Below are 18,312 nucleotides of genomic sequence, written 5' to 3' on the forward strand. Positions count from 1 at the left end.
AATCATGCTATGGCTAGGACAAAGCCGATATCACCAATACGGTTATACAGAATTGCTTGAGCAGCTGCTGTGTTGGCGTCTGTTCGGGCATGTCATCAGCCAATTAGTAGAAAGGATATAATTCCAACACCCTCTCATCCGATGAAGAGTTGGAAGAGGTTATTAGCGGTGATTAAAATTAATATGGTAATGAGAAAAATGAGGAGATACTTGAAGAACTGATTAATATTTGGGTCTGAGCTTATATATCATAGTGAGAACTCTATAATGCACCAGGTAATAAATAGTGCAATCGGGGTGAATATTATGGAAAAATAGTCTAGTTTAAAACTTAGTGTTAGTTCTAGGGACTGAATAGTTGTTCAATGTCAGTTTGAGATAACTATGTCCTGGTCTAATAGAATGTATAGGGTTATGGGAAAGAGACTGAAGATAAAGGTAAATATTATAATTGTTTTTACGTAATTAGGATATAGGTGATTTTTGTTGGGTTTAATGAGGGTAATAATAATTGGGAGTGTTAGGTAAGTTAGTGTCAGTATAACAATGGAGGCGTGCATTTATTACTTTTATTTGGAGTTGCACCAATATTTTTGGTTCCTAAGACCAACGGATATCTGTTATCCTTTAAAAGTTGAGATAGCCGTTTTGTTAAGTACGGAGGCATGGATTAGCAGTCCTTGCAAGCTTTCTCGGTAAATAAGAAGGGGTGGGCTTCTGTATTTAGATTCACAGTCTAATATTTTGGTTAAATTATATTTACAAGAGGTGAAGCCTATAATAATATTGGGGTTGAGGGATAGAAGGATGATGGGGGAAATATGTATAAATATCAATATATTTTCTCGTGTGAAGGAGGGTTTTATGTTTATAATGTGGGAGGTGAGTGTTCCTCGTTGTGTTGTAATGAATATGTGTAGAGAATAGAGGGCGGTAATTAATATATTTAGCCCTGTGAGCATAATGGTGACATGTGATCAAGAAAATAAGGTTGCTATTACCAATAGTTCTCCAATTAAATTAATGGTGGGGGGTAGGGCTAGATTGGTGAGGTTTGCTACAAATCATCAGAAGGCTATTAGTGGAAGTAGGGTTTGAAGTCCTCGAGAGAGCAGTATAATGCGACTGTGGGTTCGTTCATAGTTTGAATTTGCTAGGCAAAATAGTATAGATGAAGTAAGGCCATGGGCAATCATAAGGATAATAGCGCCAGTAAAGCTTCAGGGGGTTTGGATGAGGGAGGCTATAATTACTAGGGCTATATGGCTTACGGAGGAGTATGCGATAAGTGCTTTTAGGTCTGTTTGTCGGAGACAGGTTGAGCTTGTTTTTACGATCTTGTCCATGCTGATTTGTGCACATTTAAGCCATTGCTTTTTATTGCTGCACAATACCCCATTACAAACACCCAGATTGTCCCTAATTCTCTAACATCACAGAATTACTATGAGAATCATTATAGACCTGGGTGAGAAATTCCTTGGGATAGAGACTCAGGGACGGAGATTGCTGGGACAGAGGACATGTGTATACAAAATCTCACTAAGCCTTGCCCAGCTGATCTCCACAATGAGGGTACCAGTAGGAGGGGTGGGCCCCAGAGGTAAAAGCCAGAGTATAAATCATGGCTGCTTGTGTGAGTTGAGTATATTATCTAACATCTCATAGCCCCATTTTCTCATTTATAAAAATGTGAACAATTACAGTACCCATCTCATAAAGTTACTGTGATAATTAAAAGAGAGAATCAAGTACTTAGCACAGTATTTGGTACTTGGCAAGTAGCATCACTGATTACCATTTTCCACACCCAGAAAGAGACTTCTGATTGCCTTCTGATGGGCAACCTTTCCCCCAGGGTTCTCCATTGAGTTGGACAAAACTTTGTCAGATTCGCTTGCTGGTCTGAGGTTACCCCTGTCCATACCTTCTCCTTCTCCCTTTCAACTTTCACAAGCATTACCTCCTCCCCTAATAAATCTCTGGCACCCCAATTCCGTCTCACATTCTGTTACCAGGAGCATCCACTAACACAGTAAAAGAAAATACTGAACATGTTTATCTAGTGGTCCTCATTACCACGTGATAATCTGACTATAGAAAATGCATTGTTGGGCTCTGTAATGATGTATGAATGCATAGGTTTTGAATTGTGCATTGAGACAAAAGTATATCTTTACCAACCAGAAACCACAGAGACCCTTAAAACAGTTGATGAGCGCTAGTCTATATCATCTATTTTGTGGTGTGATCCAATGTTTACTGAATACTAAATATTTACTCTACACAAGCTCATTCTGCCTGTGAGTTCCCTTTGGTTTTCTATCAATATATTACAATTTTTTTTCAAATATCTGTGTTAGCTACCAATATATTCATCATTAACTGGGTACACTAAAAAAAAATTAACAAAGCCAGGCTCATTTTTCATAAATACCTTGTCTCTCATACTTAAGCTAATAATATCAGCAACTGATATTTGAAGTAAATAATACCCAGAATATATTTAGTCTCTATTATACTCCAGGTTAACTAATGGAATTTCAGAGTAGAAAATGACTGTAACCTAAAGTAATAAGCCAAGAATTATAGAATTAAAAGAATCTTAGGCCAATATGACTCTTTTGAAGATGAAGAAACTGAAGGTCAGAAAATGTATCAGTTTGTCGATATAAATCACTTGAATTTAACCTCCAGATTTTGTTTAAAATGTCAAAAATTTGGCAAATGTAATATAATACCACAAACTGTCATTTTATGCAATTCATAATCTATAGCTATAAATGGAAATCCGTGTAAAGCAATAATTCTCAACCACGAGTGATTTTGCCTTCCAAAATATGTATAGCAACATCTAGAGACATTTTTGGTTGTCTCAGTTAGGGGGAGGGGTGCTACTAGCATCTAGTGGATGTAAGAGACAGGGATGGCGCTAAATACCCTGCAATATACAATACAACACCCCCGCCCCCACCAAAACAAAGAATTATTATATATAGCCCAAAATGTCAATAATGCCAAGGTTGGGAAACCCTGGTTTAAAGTTATGGAAAAAGTATTCAGTGTCCTGATTGTTTTGTTGAAAGCAAAAGAAAATATTCTGCCCACAACCCCATGGTGATTTCTTTTTTCTTTTTTCTTTTCTTTCTTTCCTTCCTTCAAGACAGGGTCTCATTTTGTGGCCAGGCTGGGGTGCAGTGGCATGATCACAGCTCAGAGCAGCCTCGAACTCCCGGGCTCAAGAGATCCTCCCATCTCCCAAAGGTCTGGGATTACAGGCATGAGCCACCACACCAAGCCTTTTTTTCGTATTGAACTAAATAATACCTCCCCATTTCCTTATAAAAAGTAATCTAGAACACTAAATAAAATAAATGGTTAGTTGCCTCTTAGGTATAAGAAGATGCCATTTTTAAGCATATTATCTAAATATCTTACAAGATAGAAATGTAGGAAGTATAGTAGAGATTACCAGAGTTCTATAACGGTCATGGAAATTTATCACCAAATTTTTTTCCATGCATTCATATTCCTTCTGGTAACTTGATGAGTTTTTTCAGGTTTAAGTGTACCTTACTTTCAGGTATCCATTGCTAATATTATTAGTCAATGTATGACACACAAATTGCTTATTAACAAAATTTATTTATCAACAAAATAAATCTACATGAAGCATCTTGGTCATGTTAAGTAAAGCCCACTTTTAGCATGGCACCTATTCTAGAAATCCCATTTAGTTTTAATGTCTCTGGTTATGCCTATAACAGATAGGTTTTTAAAACTGCACTTTTAGAATAATTGAAATTTAAATTAGTCATCTGAAAGCTGAGAACACAGTATTAAGTTTAGACAGTATCAATACATAAATCACTGCTTTACATTCTCACGGTGAAATAACTTTTTTATTGGGCCTTCATTTCATGGTCTAGGTGCACCCCCTACCGAACCGGAGAGAAATACCTTGATTCAGTTTAAATTCACAGGGCTCTTGAACTGCATAACATCCACCACAAAACGCATCTCTCTAGCTCATCTGAAAAGCTGACTGTAAACCCTACATTTGATTTGACTCAAAAAAAAAGTGCGTCTGAATTGTGCCTTGCACATTAAAGAGGCTTCATTGTGAAAGATCGCCCAGAAAATCTCTAAATGATATTAGCAGTACGAAAGTGACAGCCACCGCTTCTTAACATTAATAAATGAGCTGTATTTTGGTATTTTTATTCTGTCTCCTAACTTGAATGGTATGTGATTCTGTATCACAGACAGCCAATTATTCTTTCAGATAGTGGTCACAGTCGATCCTGTAAGTTTAAATTCTCAAAAGCGATGGTAAATTACCAGACAAAAGCCGTTTCAATTAATTAAATGGGGACCACGGAGTTTAAGAAAAGTTTCTTCACCTTCCCAGCCTCACACTCCTGATCCACGACTCCGCTCTTCTGAAATATCCCCTTACTTTGCGGATGCCAGGATGCTGGTCTAAACAGTGCCGGCCCCAGAACATCACTCCGCTAAAGCAGATCTTTGAAGCTCCACTAATTGCCTGCCAGCACCTGCCGGGTGCGCCTCGGTGCCTGCCGGGGCGTGTGTGGATGTGTGAACAGGAATGAGCTCTTGCGCGCACCTGGCCTCCGTGTTGCTAAAGCCGAATCGCCGCCGGAGGCTCCGCGAAAACAGGTGTCGCGGAGCACTGGCTCTTACCTGGGCTCTGGCCAGGAGGCAGCTGGCGAGCATCAGCCAACCCCAGACGTGGAGTAACGCCCCCAATCCGGCCATGCCCGGAACGGCTGTAGAGAAAAGCAGGGACCCTCCTCCAGAGCCCGGGAGAAGCTTCCAAGTAACCAACTTGGCTGGGCCTGGGCAAACTTGTGGTCAGTAACGATGCGCAGCTGGGGTGGTCGGGCCCGGGCCACCGGCCGAGGTGCTTGGGGTCTTGTCACCGGAGCCACGCGCTTCTCAGAGCCCGCGTCCTGCTGCGCGGCGATTCGAGAGGTTCGTCTTGTCTTCCGGAGAGACTGGCCCGAGTCCTGCACTTGACTCGCAGCCCCGCGCCACCTGCCGCGGGAAGGGGGCGGCTCCCGCGCCAGGCGGATCCGGGTGCGCCCCGTGCGGCTGCGCTCGCTCTCCTCCTCGCGTCCCGCAGCCCCGGGGGCGGGGGGCAAAGGATCCCACGGCGCTGCTGCCGCCACCCCTGATTCACAATGCTTCTGCTTCCCTCCACTCCGTCCCGGCTTCCAGGGCCCTGTCTCTAGGGGCCCCCTGGGTCTTCGGGGAGTGGTCCAGAAGTTCCCTACTGTCCTGCGTGCGCTGACCATCGGCCCTAGGACAGTCACAGGATGACTAAAGGCTCCCAAGGCCAGGTGGGCCCTGCGTCTGGGCTGTTCGCCGGACAGTCCTAAAACCCTCTAAAATGCTCTGTTTAATTTTCTCCTAACCATTATAATACTGGGTGTGTGTTAAGTAGAAATAATTATATGTATTTCTTGTGGTTTAAAAGTTCTTTGGGCCGGGCGCGGTGGCTCAAGCCTGTAATCCCAGCACTTTGGGAGGCCGAGACGGGTGGATCACGAGGTCAGGAGATCGAGACCATCCTGGTCTACACGGTGAAACCCCGTCTCTACTAAAAAATACAAAAAACTAGCCGGCGAGTTGGCGGGCGCCTGTAGTCCCAGCTACTCGGGAGGCTGAGGCAGGAGAATGGCGTGAACTCGGGAGGCGGAGCTTGCAGTGAGCCGAGATCGCGCCACTGCACTCCAGCCTGGGCCACAGAGCGAGACTCCGTCTCAAAAAAAAAAAAAAAAAAGTTCTTTGGTATTGTGCTTTGAATTCTGGCATTTAAAAAAGACAAGTAATATTCTTTTTTTTCCTTTTTTTGTTTTGTTTTGTTTTGTCTGAGATGGAGTCTCCCTCTGTCGCCCAGGCTGGAGTGCAGTGACACGATCTTGGCTCACTGCAACCTCCACCTCCTGGGTTCAAGCGATTCTTCTGCTTCAGCCTCCCCGAGTAGCTGATACTACAGGCACGCCACCACGCCCAGCTATTTTTTTATTTTTATGTATTTATTTATTTTTTTAAGGAGAGACGAGGTTTCTCCATGTTGGCCAGGTTGGTCTCGAACCCTTGACCTCAGGTGATCCACCCACCTCTGCCTCCCAAAGTGATGGGATTACAGGCGTGAGTCAACGCGTCGGTCTAATATTCTTTAACACTTTGTGTGTGGCTGTGTAAGCACCTTGATTTGGGACAAAGCCTATTCCTATATTTTCCTCAGAAGCATAATTATCAAGATGCCAGAGAATGCTTTAGACATTGAGTCTCCCAGGATCTGAGACTGTTGGAAAAAGGCGATTCCCATAGGTGAAGCCCAATAATTCACAATAATCTGAGATTTCTCACAGATTGACTTCATTTGCTGCCAAAATGAAAACTGGGTTTGCTTATAAAATTTATAGATTATTGATTGCCAGCCAGCTCTAAAACATTTAAAGGGGTGACATATTTCCATTTCTACATGTCTGAAAATGTTCACTCCTATCTCTATTTTAATAGTGTTGTTTATATCATGTATATGTATTATAAACAATTTCATGTGCTTTTTTGAAATAGCAGAACCTAAATTATACAACATACATACCTTGGCACATGCCTGCAGAATTACCAAATAAAGTTTACTTTCCACTGATTTCATCACCGATTTAAAGTTTTTGTTTTGAGCTTTTGTTTTTTGTGTGTTCTTTTTGGGGGCAGGTGTTGAAACTCTTTTTCAAAATAGAACCCTCTATAGTTGCTATTATCTAAAATCTTCAATTTGATTACATGATTTAGAATTGTTACATGTTACATTACCCTATTCAATCAAGAAAATAATGATAATGGTAGTAATACTGATATATAACATTTTTAAGTGCTACTACATTCAGTTACTATTCTAAGTACTTTCCATGAAATTAATCTTTAACTCTGCGAGGTAAGTATTATCGTTATCCATATTAATAGATGAGGAAATAGACACTTAAATATTTGTCCAAGGTCCAGATATTCCATCATTGTGGCACTGCTCGTCATCCATTCTATTTGTGCAATAATATTACTACAAATTTTTATCATGTTCCTTAGGACTCACAAAACCAGGAACGCTTTTCCATGCAGCTTTTCTTTTCATTTCATTGTTCTATCTCCCAAAAATTGAGAATAATTTACTGTGCATAACAGCATGGGTTCTAGGCCAAGAAAAATTTCATGCTCCACTTTAGGAGTCTGGCAGTGTCTGAGAACATTTTTGGTTGTGTCACAGTTTTGATATGTCACACATGCTACTGGCTTGTGGTAGGAAGAGGCTATGGATGCTGCTAAACATCCCACAATTCATAGGACAGCCCCTCAAATCAGAGAAATATCTGGCCCAAAATGTCAATAGTGCCAAGGTTGAGAAACCCTGCATTACAGCACAAAGGTTACCGAAGACTACTGCTATTTGCTAACTAGACGTTCAATCAAATACGTTCTATACCTTGGAACTTAAAACCAATTTTTGTTAAATGTATGCTATTCAAGTGGTCCATTCATACTAACAGGTACAAATCCACAGTTCAAGACTGAAAGTATTGAAAGCCTTGATTTGACTGTGGTAATTGAAAAATGTTAGGTAAAGTGAAAAAATATACAAATTGCTGTGATATCCAGATATTTGTGGCTCTTGTCATAAAATATGTAATTGCTTATATCATGGGTAAATTAGGAATAATTAATTAACATTATTTACAAGCTAACAACTTTAAAACAAACCTTTATGCAAAGCTGATGAAATGACTTACCTGCCAAATTGCTGCAAATGAAATCTTGTCAAGCCTTAAATCAATGAAAGGCAGGTGACAGGTCTTATCATCCAATTACAAATGAAAAATGGAATTTTGATGATAAAGAGACTCAATTCTGAGCAAATCACAGTCAAAATGACATTTTCTGGTTATTTCTGGCAATGTTTTGCTTTGGATTTTTGCTGGTGTTTATTTATTTGTTAGTTTGTTTTTCTTTTGCAGGACCACCATGTCACATGCTGGTCAAGGCATCAGAATCAGCTGCTAGGTTTTACCTCAGGTCATTACTGAATCTCTAATGATTATTCTTGAACCTGTGTTTCTTTGTAAATCATTGACTATTATCTTGATATAAAATTTTTAATGAAATTTTTGTTAAAAATATATGCTCAAATTTAAGGCTAATTGTGAATATTTACAAATAGAACACATGGCCTTGGTGAAGTGTTTCCCTACTCTCTTGTCTTGGTTGTTACTATTTTTCAAAGTCTTGACAATTTACCAAAGATGGACATATCATTATTGTTTTAATTTTTAGTATATTTTTAAGTTTGACTATTTTAGACATTCATTGGCCAATTGTATTACAGCCTTTTAAAATCTCTTGTTCTTGCCTCTTGAAGGAAGAAAGGCTTTGAAGTCTGGCCCTGCCACGTGCTAGCTGCGTAACCCTGAGCAAATTACATACTGGCCTCTCTTTGTCTTAATCTCCTCAATTGTAAGATGGGGGAAATGAGACAACCTCCTTTACTCAGCTCCAGATGTTATAACAAAATACCATAAACTGGCTGGCTTATAAACAACAGGGATTTATTTCTCACAGTCTGGAGGCTGGAAAGTCCAAGATCAAGGTGCTGGCAGGTTCAGTGTCTGATAAAAGCCTGCTTCCTCATTGACCACTGCTCTCTTCTCATTGCAACCTCAAATGGTAGAAGGGATGAGGGATTTTTCTGAGGTCCCTTTTATAAGGGCACTAATCTCAGAGCCCTCATGACCAAATCACCTCTCAAAGTCTCTGCCTAGTAAACCATCACCTTAAGGACTAGAACTTCAATATGTGTATTTTGGGGGATCATAAACATTCAGCCCACTGTACTCCCTCAAAATTTTGTTGGACAAGTTAAGTGAGTAAACAAACATAAATCCAGGGAAATGCTCAATAAGTATTAGCTAGTATCATTAGCATTGTTTGGTGAAGATGAATATTATTATTATTATTATCGTGATCTTAGTCTGTGAATGGGCCAAGGGCTGTGGTAAGTTTGGAGTATTCCCTATTTATGTAGAAAAGCACTGTCTATATTTACAATATAAAATATTTTTCTGACATAAATACCAAAATGTTTTCCAACTTTGTTTTTGGCCTAATTTATAATATCTTGGTCAGTGCAGAGGTTTTTTTTAAATTTATGTATCTAAATCTAGCAATCTTTTCTTTTATAATTTCTTCCTTAGCTTTTATGGAAGAAAGGAATTGCATACTAAAAAATAGAAAATCTTTTCATCAGATCTTTTTACTAGTTCTTTTCTACCGTTTCATAATTTTACATTTAATGTTTTAAAGTATCAATTTTTTAGGTAATATAACAATTTCTCCAAGTACCTAACCAGTTAATGCAACATCACTTATTGAAGAATCCATCTTTTTATTGGAAAAGATATTTTGAAGGGAGGTGGAGGACAAAAGTTTGCTAATGCCTCTGAAATCACAACTTTAGTTTATGTAAGGCTGCTCTGATAGAAGAGGCTTAGAAATCAAAGTAGGGTTTGCAATCGATTGAATAGAGCATCTCTCCAGTTTATCCAGGGTGGAATACCATTCATCAAACTCAGATGTGAAACACCTCCATCAAATGCTTGGCAATCTTTCCTCTGAGTGCCTGACTGTTAAATTTGGAAAGCTGAAGAACTTAGGCCTCTGAAGCTCAGTCCTGAGGGTTTTCTCGCTGGAACTCAGGAAGTAGGCAGATAACAACAGAGAAGTCTGGCCATTCAAACACAGGTACTTCTTGGGGTACATCTGAAGAGAAAAGGTACTCCCCAAGGCGAGGGTTTTTGTCTTGGGTCCAAACTGATGTGCAGTGGCTCGTGTGCAAGTGTCTTCCTCTCTGTTTAATTAGGAAAGGTTGTTATTACTAATAACAACTTGCCTCGGCCGGGCGCGGTGGCTCAAACCTGTAATCCCAGCACTTTGGGAGGCCGAGACGGGCAGATCACGAGGTCAGGAGATCAAGACCATCCTGGCTAACAGGGTGAAACCCCGTCTCTACTAAAAAATACAAAAAAACTAGCCGGGCGCGGTGGCGGGCGCCTGTAGTCCCAGCTACCCGGAGGCTGAGGCAGGAGAATGGCGTAAACCCAGGAGGCGGAGCTTGCAGTGAGCTGAGATCCGGCCACTGCACTCCAGCCTGGGCGACAGAGCAAGACTCTGTCTCAAAAAAAAAAAAAACAACTTGCCTCATAAGGCCCATGTAACAATTAAATGAGATAATGACAATGTCGAAGAAACTTTTATCAGCTGTACAGTTATACAAATGACAGTAAGCTTGGTATTTGCATAATACTTTCATATACACTATTACATTCCATTTATAATTATTAATATATGCAAAGCCTATTATGGAAATACTCAGTAATTAATTTGTAGCTTAAGGGAAATAATGAAAAGGAAGCAATAGCCAATCTTAAAGTTTCCCTACTGAGGATTAAAGAAAATTATTAACAAATTCAAGGCCCATCTCAGTCAAGATAAAGCCTGAAGAAAATTAAGAAGTTGGACAATTATGTGCTTGGCACCATGCCATTTCCTCTCTCTTAAATCTACGCTACCCTACTTGTTAAATTCCTAATGTTCTGCCTTTGTTTCTCAAATAATTAGATGAGAACTTTCTTCTCAGTAGCCAACTAACAGCCCCAACTCAAGCTTGTCCTCCTAAGACTTAATGTTCTTCTCTCTGTCCTCCCCTTACACTCTCTGACTGTAGAAGTTTTAAAATATGTCCCCAAAACTCTTGGACACACACTTTTCATTGAGAGGTGAGGGTCTATGTTTCCTTCCTGTGATTATGGGCTCTATGACTGCTTGACCTATAGAATATAGTAGAAATAAACGCTGGCCTTAAGAAACTGGCAGCTTCTACTTCTAGGCTCTAGGACTTCCTTTCAGTCTTGGAAGCCAGCCACCATGCTGTGAGGAAGTCTGAGACACCCATAGAGAAACCGAGTGCAGGCAACTGAAGATCTCAGGTCTCAATCCTAACCGCTGTTCCAGGCAACAACCAGTGGCAACTCATCAACCCTGTAAGTGAGCCATGTTGGAACTGAATCCTCTAACCCAAGTTGAGCTGCCTCAGTTGATGCCAGCTTAAGTAGAGAAGAGCCCTGTCCAAATTACAGATTTCTGAGCTATGTAAGTGGTTGTACTTACTTTAAGTCATTAAGTTTAGGGTTAGCTTGCTACATACCAATAATAACTGAACACCGTCCTGTCATCGACCTCCCGTGCTTGCAGTGTGAAATCTAGCTGCTGGCATCTCATGTAAGAGCAATATGATTTCATTAATTGTTAGATCACTTAGCACCAGGATTTAATCCTGTCCAAATGCTAACTGGACAAATAGCCCCTTCTGCTTTTTGTACCTCCATTTTGTCTTTCTAAAATGAAATGGATTTCTCAGAGTTGACACACTCTTCTGTCAAGAATTTAGGAAAGCTGTAAGTCTTCTCTAGAAATCCCATAGGATTTCACTATGTGAAAAAATTGTTAACTTCTTCCCAATACTTAAATCATGACTATATATGTATAGCATATTTCTTCAATAAAAACAATCCTAATAATGAAAATCTTACTGCCTCCATGGAAAATGTCTGACTGAGCTAGCTAATATCATGGATTAAATGGCTATAATTTGCTGGATATAACAATAGCTCATATTTTTAACATATTACCCATTTATTTCATAAATCTGCATTCCGCAAAACATTTGCATCCAGCAAAATATCCTGATTCCCCAAACAAGCCTTAGAGAGACATAAACTAAGATACCCATTTTCGTGGTAGTACCCATTTAGATGAGGAAACTACAACTCAGAAAGAAGCTAAATGATGTGCAGAAGGACACGCAGCAGCCAGGGAAGACTTCAGCTTAGGTCTTCTGTTTTCACATTTTTCACTTTTTCTACCATTCTACCGAGCGCCTATAGAATGTGCTTTAGCATTTCCTTAGAACTTCACAGATGTACTAAGCACCTTCTCATGCATTTTCTCATTTCCCCCAACAGAGATAACTTCCCAATAGAATTACATTTTTAATCCTTGTTAAACCAAAGGATCAGTCAACACTACAGGCAGTATGACATATCTATGAGCAATTTATGTTGAGTCTTGCAGCATACGAAGGCATATGCTCCCAAGAATGTACCAAATAACACAAGAAAGAAAAATTTCACCTAGATAAGAAAAGTAACAACCCTTTAATTTGGAGATGGATTAGGAAAGAACATTGAAAATGTCAATCTAGTTGTTTCTTTATCACTTAAAATAAGTACAAGAAGACTTGAAAAATAAAAATTGATTAAGGACTTTTTAAGATGTAGGGAGCTATGACATTTTGTTAACAATTTATGCTAGGTACTTTTTAGACAAGAAAGATCACCGTAAAAAGTAGATAATGATAAAAAAAAAGGGGGGGGGGAACATACTGGTTTTCCCCTAAAGAATTTATATGACAAAGCAAAATATCAAATGGACAAAATAATGTAATATGAAAATAGCTACAGGCTGCAGAGGGAGGGACTGATTACTTTGGGGCTAAGGTTACTTGAAGAAGTCTTCCAGGATAGTGAGAAAATCTGCAAAGCTTCTCAGAAGCTATGACAAAGGGGAAGGGCATTTTAAGTGTTTTGAATGGCAAAAGCACACCAGGAAACTGGGTGTGTTATATAATGTGCAAAAACAGGAAGAAAACTGCCTTGCTGGTAAAAATGGGAAAGTGAGGTGGAGTAGCAGGAACTGGGGGTCCTTCAAAGCCTGGCTAAGACATGGCATTTGCAATGGTATGGCAGACAGTCATGTGCCACCAAATGGCTGTGATACAAAAATGTTTTTGTAGGAAAAGGCGTTCTCTTGGCTCTTGTAGAACAGATGCAGTGGAGAGGAACCAGGGAGCTGTGTAAGGGGACAACTTGTAATAACAACACACTGTGGCTAGGGTCTAGTAGGCACTAGAGTTTCAAGGAGAACGATCCTGTCCTGTTTCCAGTGCACTCCCAGAGCCTTAAAGACAGCAGAAGTCCTCTAAGCCTTGTGTGGTGAGAGAGGATTTCCAGAGGAGTCATCAGAACTGAGTGTGAAGAATGGCTGCATGTGACCCAATGGAGGATGCTGAAGATGGCACTCGAAGCAGAGAAGAACATGTGCAAAGCAGGAGACATGCAGAACAGGAGGGATTCTAAAACAGCAGGTGTGCCGCAGAGGAAGAAGGGTGGCTGCAAACCCTGAGGAGGAAAGGATTAAGTCAAAAAAAAAAAAAAAAAACTCGGAAAGGAATAAAAAGGAGAGACACCATGAAGAAAATATTAACAGGACCTGGTCACTGAGTAGTTTGGAAGGTAAAAGGAATGATGGGGGGGGGGGGGAACCTTTTTGCATGTCTCAGAGGCCAAAAGAACAAGACTAGTGTTGATAGTAGTGGGAAGGCAGGAAAGGGCACTGTTTTTACAGGGGACAGATGCTAATTCCTAATTCCTAACTCTCCTCATGTTCCATTTCAAGTAATATTGGAACATACAGGTGGCAGGTAGGGGAGAATTTGGAGACTTTCGAAAAGAATGTGAAATTGAAGAGTAAGGCTCAGGTAAGTGCTGAAAACAGATTTGGGAATAGTTCCCATACAGATGGAAGGTGAGACTGTGAAGAAACTCAATGTTTATGGGACTATGAATGATTTCTTCTTAGGATTCATACACATACATCCAATATTTCTGAGCATGGCATAATCCTATTGTATACCTCCTTCTGATATCTGGAATACAACCAATGAATTAGCATAATAATCATAAGCTAGGTCTACTGACTCTCATGTGTCATACCAAGTTGGTTTCTATTCTAGAAGTATGAGGTCAGTACTTGTCAAATATATACTGAGGTCTACTATGAAATTTGCTTTTATTCTCTCCACAAACAGAACTTTTGTTTGTGCAATAAAAGTTCAAGAGCTACATATACATCTGGTTAAATACTTACTGAGACATCAAATATAATGTTTATTAGTTGAATGTAATGCACATAAATCACATTTCCAATAAAATATACATATGCTTTGGAAATTAAAGAGACTAGTTTAGCAGTTATATAGTGAACTCTTGCTGACCTAATTTGCAAAATATTTAGATAAAATTAAGTTATTGTCTGATTCATCCATGTCTAAAATGATTTTCCCTACATTAAAATAAATTAATGAGATCTGTATAAAAGGTTATAGATAGTACCACAAACCTAATACCAAAATAACCACTAATATAATCTACTCTGAACCATCCCTTAGTGATCTGGATGTTGCTATTTTCACTAGGTTACCAGGTTAAACTAGACATCTGAAAAAGACATTCTAATGAGAAATTCAAATAGCTCTCACTACCCCTGGAAATATAAGAATACTCCACCGAAAGACACATCCTTTCATTGTAGGCAGTCCCCAAAGAGAGGTGCTGATGACTAATTTAATGACTGGGAAGATATTTATGCTGAGTATGTCTCAGGATATTATAACAATATATTACAAAGGAGAAAAGGTCTACCACAGTCAATTCTACCACTTAAACTTGAAGACTTTAGACATTACTATTTAGAATTCATATTTTATTTTGTTTTCAATAAACAAGCACTCTACTAGCCTCTGGAAATATAACCACTACAATATAATATTTTAGTAAGGTATAAACAGAAGCATTTTCTGAAAAACAAAATAGGTCAAATCACTGAAAGAAGTAACTTGGGTTTTAGGAAGAGTTTAATTTTCTAGGTGCTATAACTGGAGACCTACTGAAATAAAGTTTTACTTTCCATAGGGTTATTAATGAAAGTTTAAGGCCCCAGAGACAAGGTGAGTATCAATAAAAAGGGCTGAAAGGACATGAGCATAGAGGTTCATAGCTCCACACTACATAGTGGGAAGGAAAAGGTGAACAGCATGTGTGAACTTTTCTCCATCAAAAAGGAAAGAAAAACCTCAAATAAATCTCTTGGTAAACATGCTGTGTTGGGAGTCCCCAAAACCACCACCATCATGCTTAATGATTTGCTAGAAGGACTCATAGGACTCAGATGTTATCTTATGGTTATGATTCCTTAGAGTGAAAGGATACAGATTAAATTCAACATAGGGAAAAGTCACATAAGGTGATGTTCAGGCAGAACCAGGAACAAGCTTCCAGGGGTCTTCTCCCAGTAGAGTCACACAGATGCACTTAATTCTCCCAGCAATGATGTATGACAACTTGTGCAAAGTGTTGCCAACCAGGGAAGCTTATCTGAGTGCTGGTGTCCAGGGTTTTTAATCACCTACTCGGAACCCAGCCCCACCATAACCCCACCCCACGCAAAAACAGACATTCCCCATAGATCACATTGTTAGCATAAACTACCTGGTCAAACAGGTACAGCATAGCCTAAGGCTGCAGAGACACAAACCACTTTTATCCATCAGATTATGCTGAGGACTTAGAGCTCATCTCCCAGAAACCAGCCAACGGCCAGGCCTCAGGAGTGGCCTTTCTTTGGGATGTGCAGGGTTTGAGCAACCCAGACCTACTGAGCTAACCCTTCCCGGCACACATATGAATAACCAAATTTTTCAGTAAACCCACTAAGTATTTACTAGGAATGGAAAGATAATGGAGAGTATAAAATGCTTTTAGGAGCACACATCTTGATTGTGTAGGTTTTTATTATAAATAAACTTCGAATTCACAGGTTTATGGATGATATGGGAAACTAAGAGATGATTATGTAAACAATGAATAAGGTATGAAGAAGAGACATTGCATAACTGGAATTATTCCCTCTGTTTGAACAATGTCTCTGCACATATTGCTTATAAAGAAGCTTGTCTGTTAAATCTAAAACTTATCCTACTGCATGAGAATAGGGTCATTTTGGAAATCTGTGCCAAATGGTCTCAGACTTCTCCAAGAAAAGACTGTTTCATTTGTGCCTGGTGTTTACCTGATCCTTTGAATTCTGAGTCAAGTTTGGTGCTCGTTAAGAGCTGGAATTCAAGAGAGTCTAATTTTATAATTCCAGTATATGTGTTATCACAAAAGATACAGGTAAATGAGACAACTCTTTTTTGCCTTAAGATTCAAACAGCATAAAATCAAGATAGTAAATAAATTAATTGGTAATACAATAACTTATGGAAAGAGAGAAATCACTTTAAACAGTTTTAAGGGAATTGATCTAATTACATTCTCCAAACCACATCCACACACCTCATATAAAGCTCTAAAATGATTATCTAAGTAAAATACAATGCCCCTAAAGAAGCTTTTCATTTTGAACACAAGAGCATTGTGTTGAACACAAGAATATTGTCTTTCTTCTATGCCTTTGCAGTTTCTTGGTCAAAGGACACACATCTAATTATCCACCAAATCACCAAGATCATCGGAAATGATTGGAACATTGACAGTAGCTGCTACAAAAAGTAAACAGTTCCAACCAACCATTACCATAAACTCATAGAAACTTTTTGCTCCATTTCTTGCATGAGACATGTTTGACTTCCATGGCCATTCTGGCATCAGATCCTTGAAGAGAATGCCAAGGAGTGATAAATGTGACATGGACTCTATTTATACGTTAAAAATTAAGTAAACCACCATTTCACTAACGATAATGAGGATGTATCTGCTCTGGGACTTAGACTATTTCATTCTGAGACAAAAGAAACTAACTTTTTTTTAATGAAATGCCTAGGGTGACAAATTCAGTCTTTTGCATGACTTCTGTGGCTTAAAGAATATTAATATCAAAACCCAATGAATTAATTTTCTATTATTTGATTTTAGTTTTAAGTTTCATGAATAAATTGCTTTCTAGTAATCATTATGTTATAGGAGTTATTAAAAAATTATTTTAGGCAGATAAAGAAGAAAAGGGGTCCTTAGGAAGTTTTTCTTTAATGCAGCTCCAGAAATGTTTCTTGCCTAGCAGAAAAACTCTGGCTCTTAGACCCCGGCAGGCAAGCTTTGATATGCAACTGCAGGCCATTAGAAACTAGGTCCACCAAACATGGCGATTCCTGGCATCTTCTTGTGCCCACATGTACGTGGCAACATGGCCACCCCCACATACCCCCACATGTGCAGAACATCATGGCGCCCTTCATTTGCATATTAAAAGCTAGGGTGGGAGGGCGAGTTTTTTCCACCGGCTACTTGAATGACATACCTGGTCAAATCAATCCTCTGGGTGCTATGCCAGTAAGACAGCACCTCCTCCAGCCTCCTCATATAAATAACTGTTTTTCACTGCACTCAGGGCTCCCTCTTTCAGCTTAAAGCCCCCCCACCTCTATCTCTGTACAGGGGGAGCCTCTTCCTTCTTTCTTGCCTATTACAATTCTCCACTCCCTAAAACCACTCCACAGGTGTCTGTGCCGTTTTATTCAAACTGACGCGAGAATAAAACTGTCTGTGCCGTTTTATTCAAACTGGTGTTTCTCCAGTCATCAAAGCCATATCATTTTGGTGCATTGGCCAGGAATCCAAGGTACAGCATTCTTCAGAGTGTTAAGTATGGGAGTAAGCTAAAAATCTGTTCTGTCATTCCAAGGTGCTCTTGGCCTCTTTTTTTTTTTTTTTTTAATTATACTTTAAGTTCTAGGGTACATGTGCACAACGTGCAGGTTTGTTACACATTTATACATGTGCCATGTTGGTTTGCTGCACTGATCAACTCATCATTTACATTAGGTATTTCTCCTAATGCTATCCCTCTTCCAGCCCCCAACCCCACAACAGGCCCCAGCATGTGACATTCCCCACCCTGTGTCCAAGTGTTCTCATTGTTCAATTCCCACCTATGAGTGAGAACATGCAGTGTTTGGTTTTCTGTCCTTGTGATAGTTTGCTGAAAATGATGGTTTCCAGCTTCATCCATGTCCCTACAAAGGACATGGACTCATCCTTGTTATGGCTGCATAGCATTCTCTGGTGTATATGTGCCACATTTTCTTAATCCAGTCTATCATTGATGGACATGTGGGTTGATTCCAAGTCTTTGCTACTGTGAATAGTGCTGCAATAAACATACGTGTGCATGTGTCTTTATAGTAGCATGATTTGTAATCCTTTGTGTATATACCCAGTAATGGGATTGCAGGGTCAAATGGTATTTCTAGTTCTAGATCTTTGAGGAATCACCACACTGTCTTCCACAATGGTTGAACTCATTCACACTCCCACCAACAGTGTAAAAGCATTCCTATTT

At 39.5% G+C, this 18,312-nt stretch overlaps 1 protein-coding gene across 5 annotated transcripts in view; it reads right to left on the minus strand.

The window, feature by feature from the left end:
- The window catches only part of PTH2R (parathyroid hormone 2 receptor), a 145,438-nt gene that overhangs the window by 89,432 nt on the left and 37,694 nt on the right, over window positions 1–18,312 (minus strand). Inside the window, exon 1 of one of the 5 annotated variants that reach the window (XM_033230467.1) lies at window positions 4,705–5,144. The exons of the other annotated variants lie outside the window; for them this stretch is intronic. Within the exon in view, the coding sequence (XP_033086358.1) occupies window positions 4,705–4,779 (75 nt within the window). The 5' untranslated portion in view covers window positions 4,780–5,144. Of the gene's footprint in view, window positions 1–4,704; window positions 5,145–18,312 lie in introns of those variants that run through there. 5 annotated transcript variants of the gene reach the window in all.

The sequence above is a fragment of the Trachypithecus francoisi genome, unplaced genomic scaffold (genome assembly GCF_009764315.1).
Source record: "Trachypithecus francoisi isolate TF-2019V2 unplaced genomic scaffold, Tfra_2.0 Lachesis_group13, whole genome shotgun sequence".
Lineage (NCBI taxonomy): Eukaryota > Metazoa > Chordata > Mammalia > Primates > Cercopithecidae > Trachypithecus > Trachypithecus francoisi.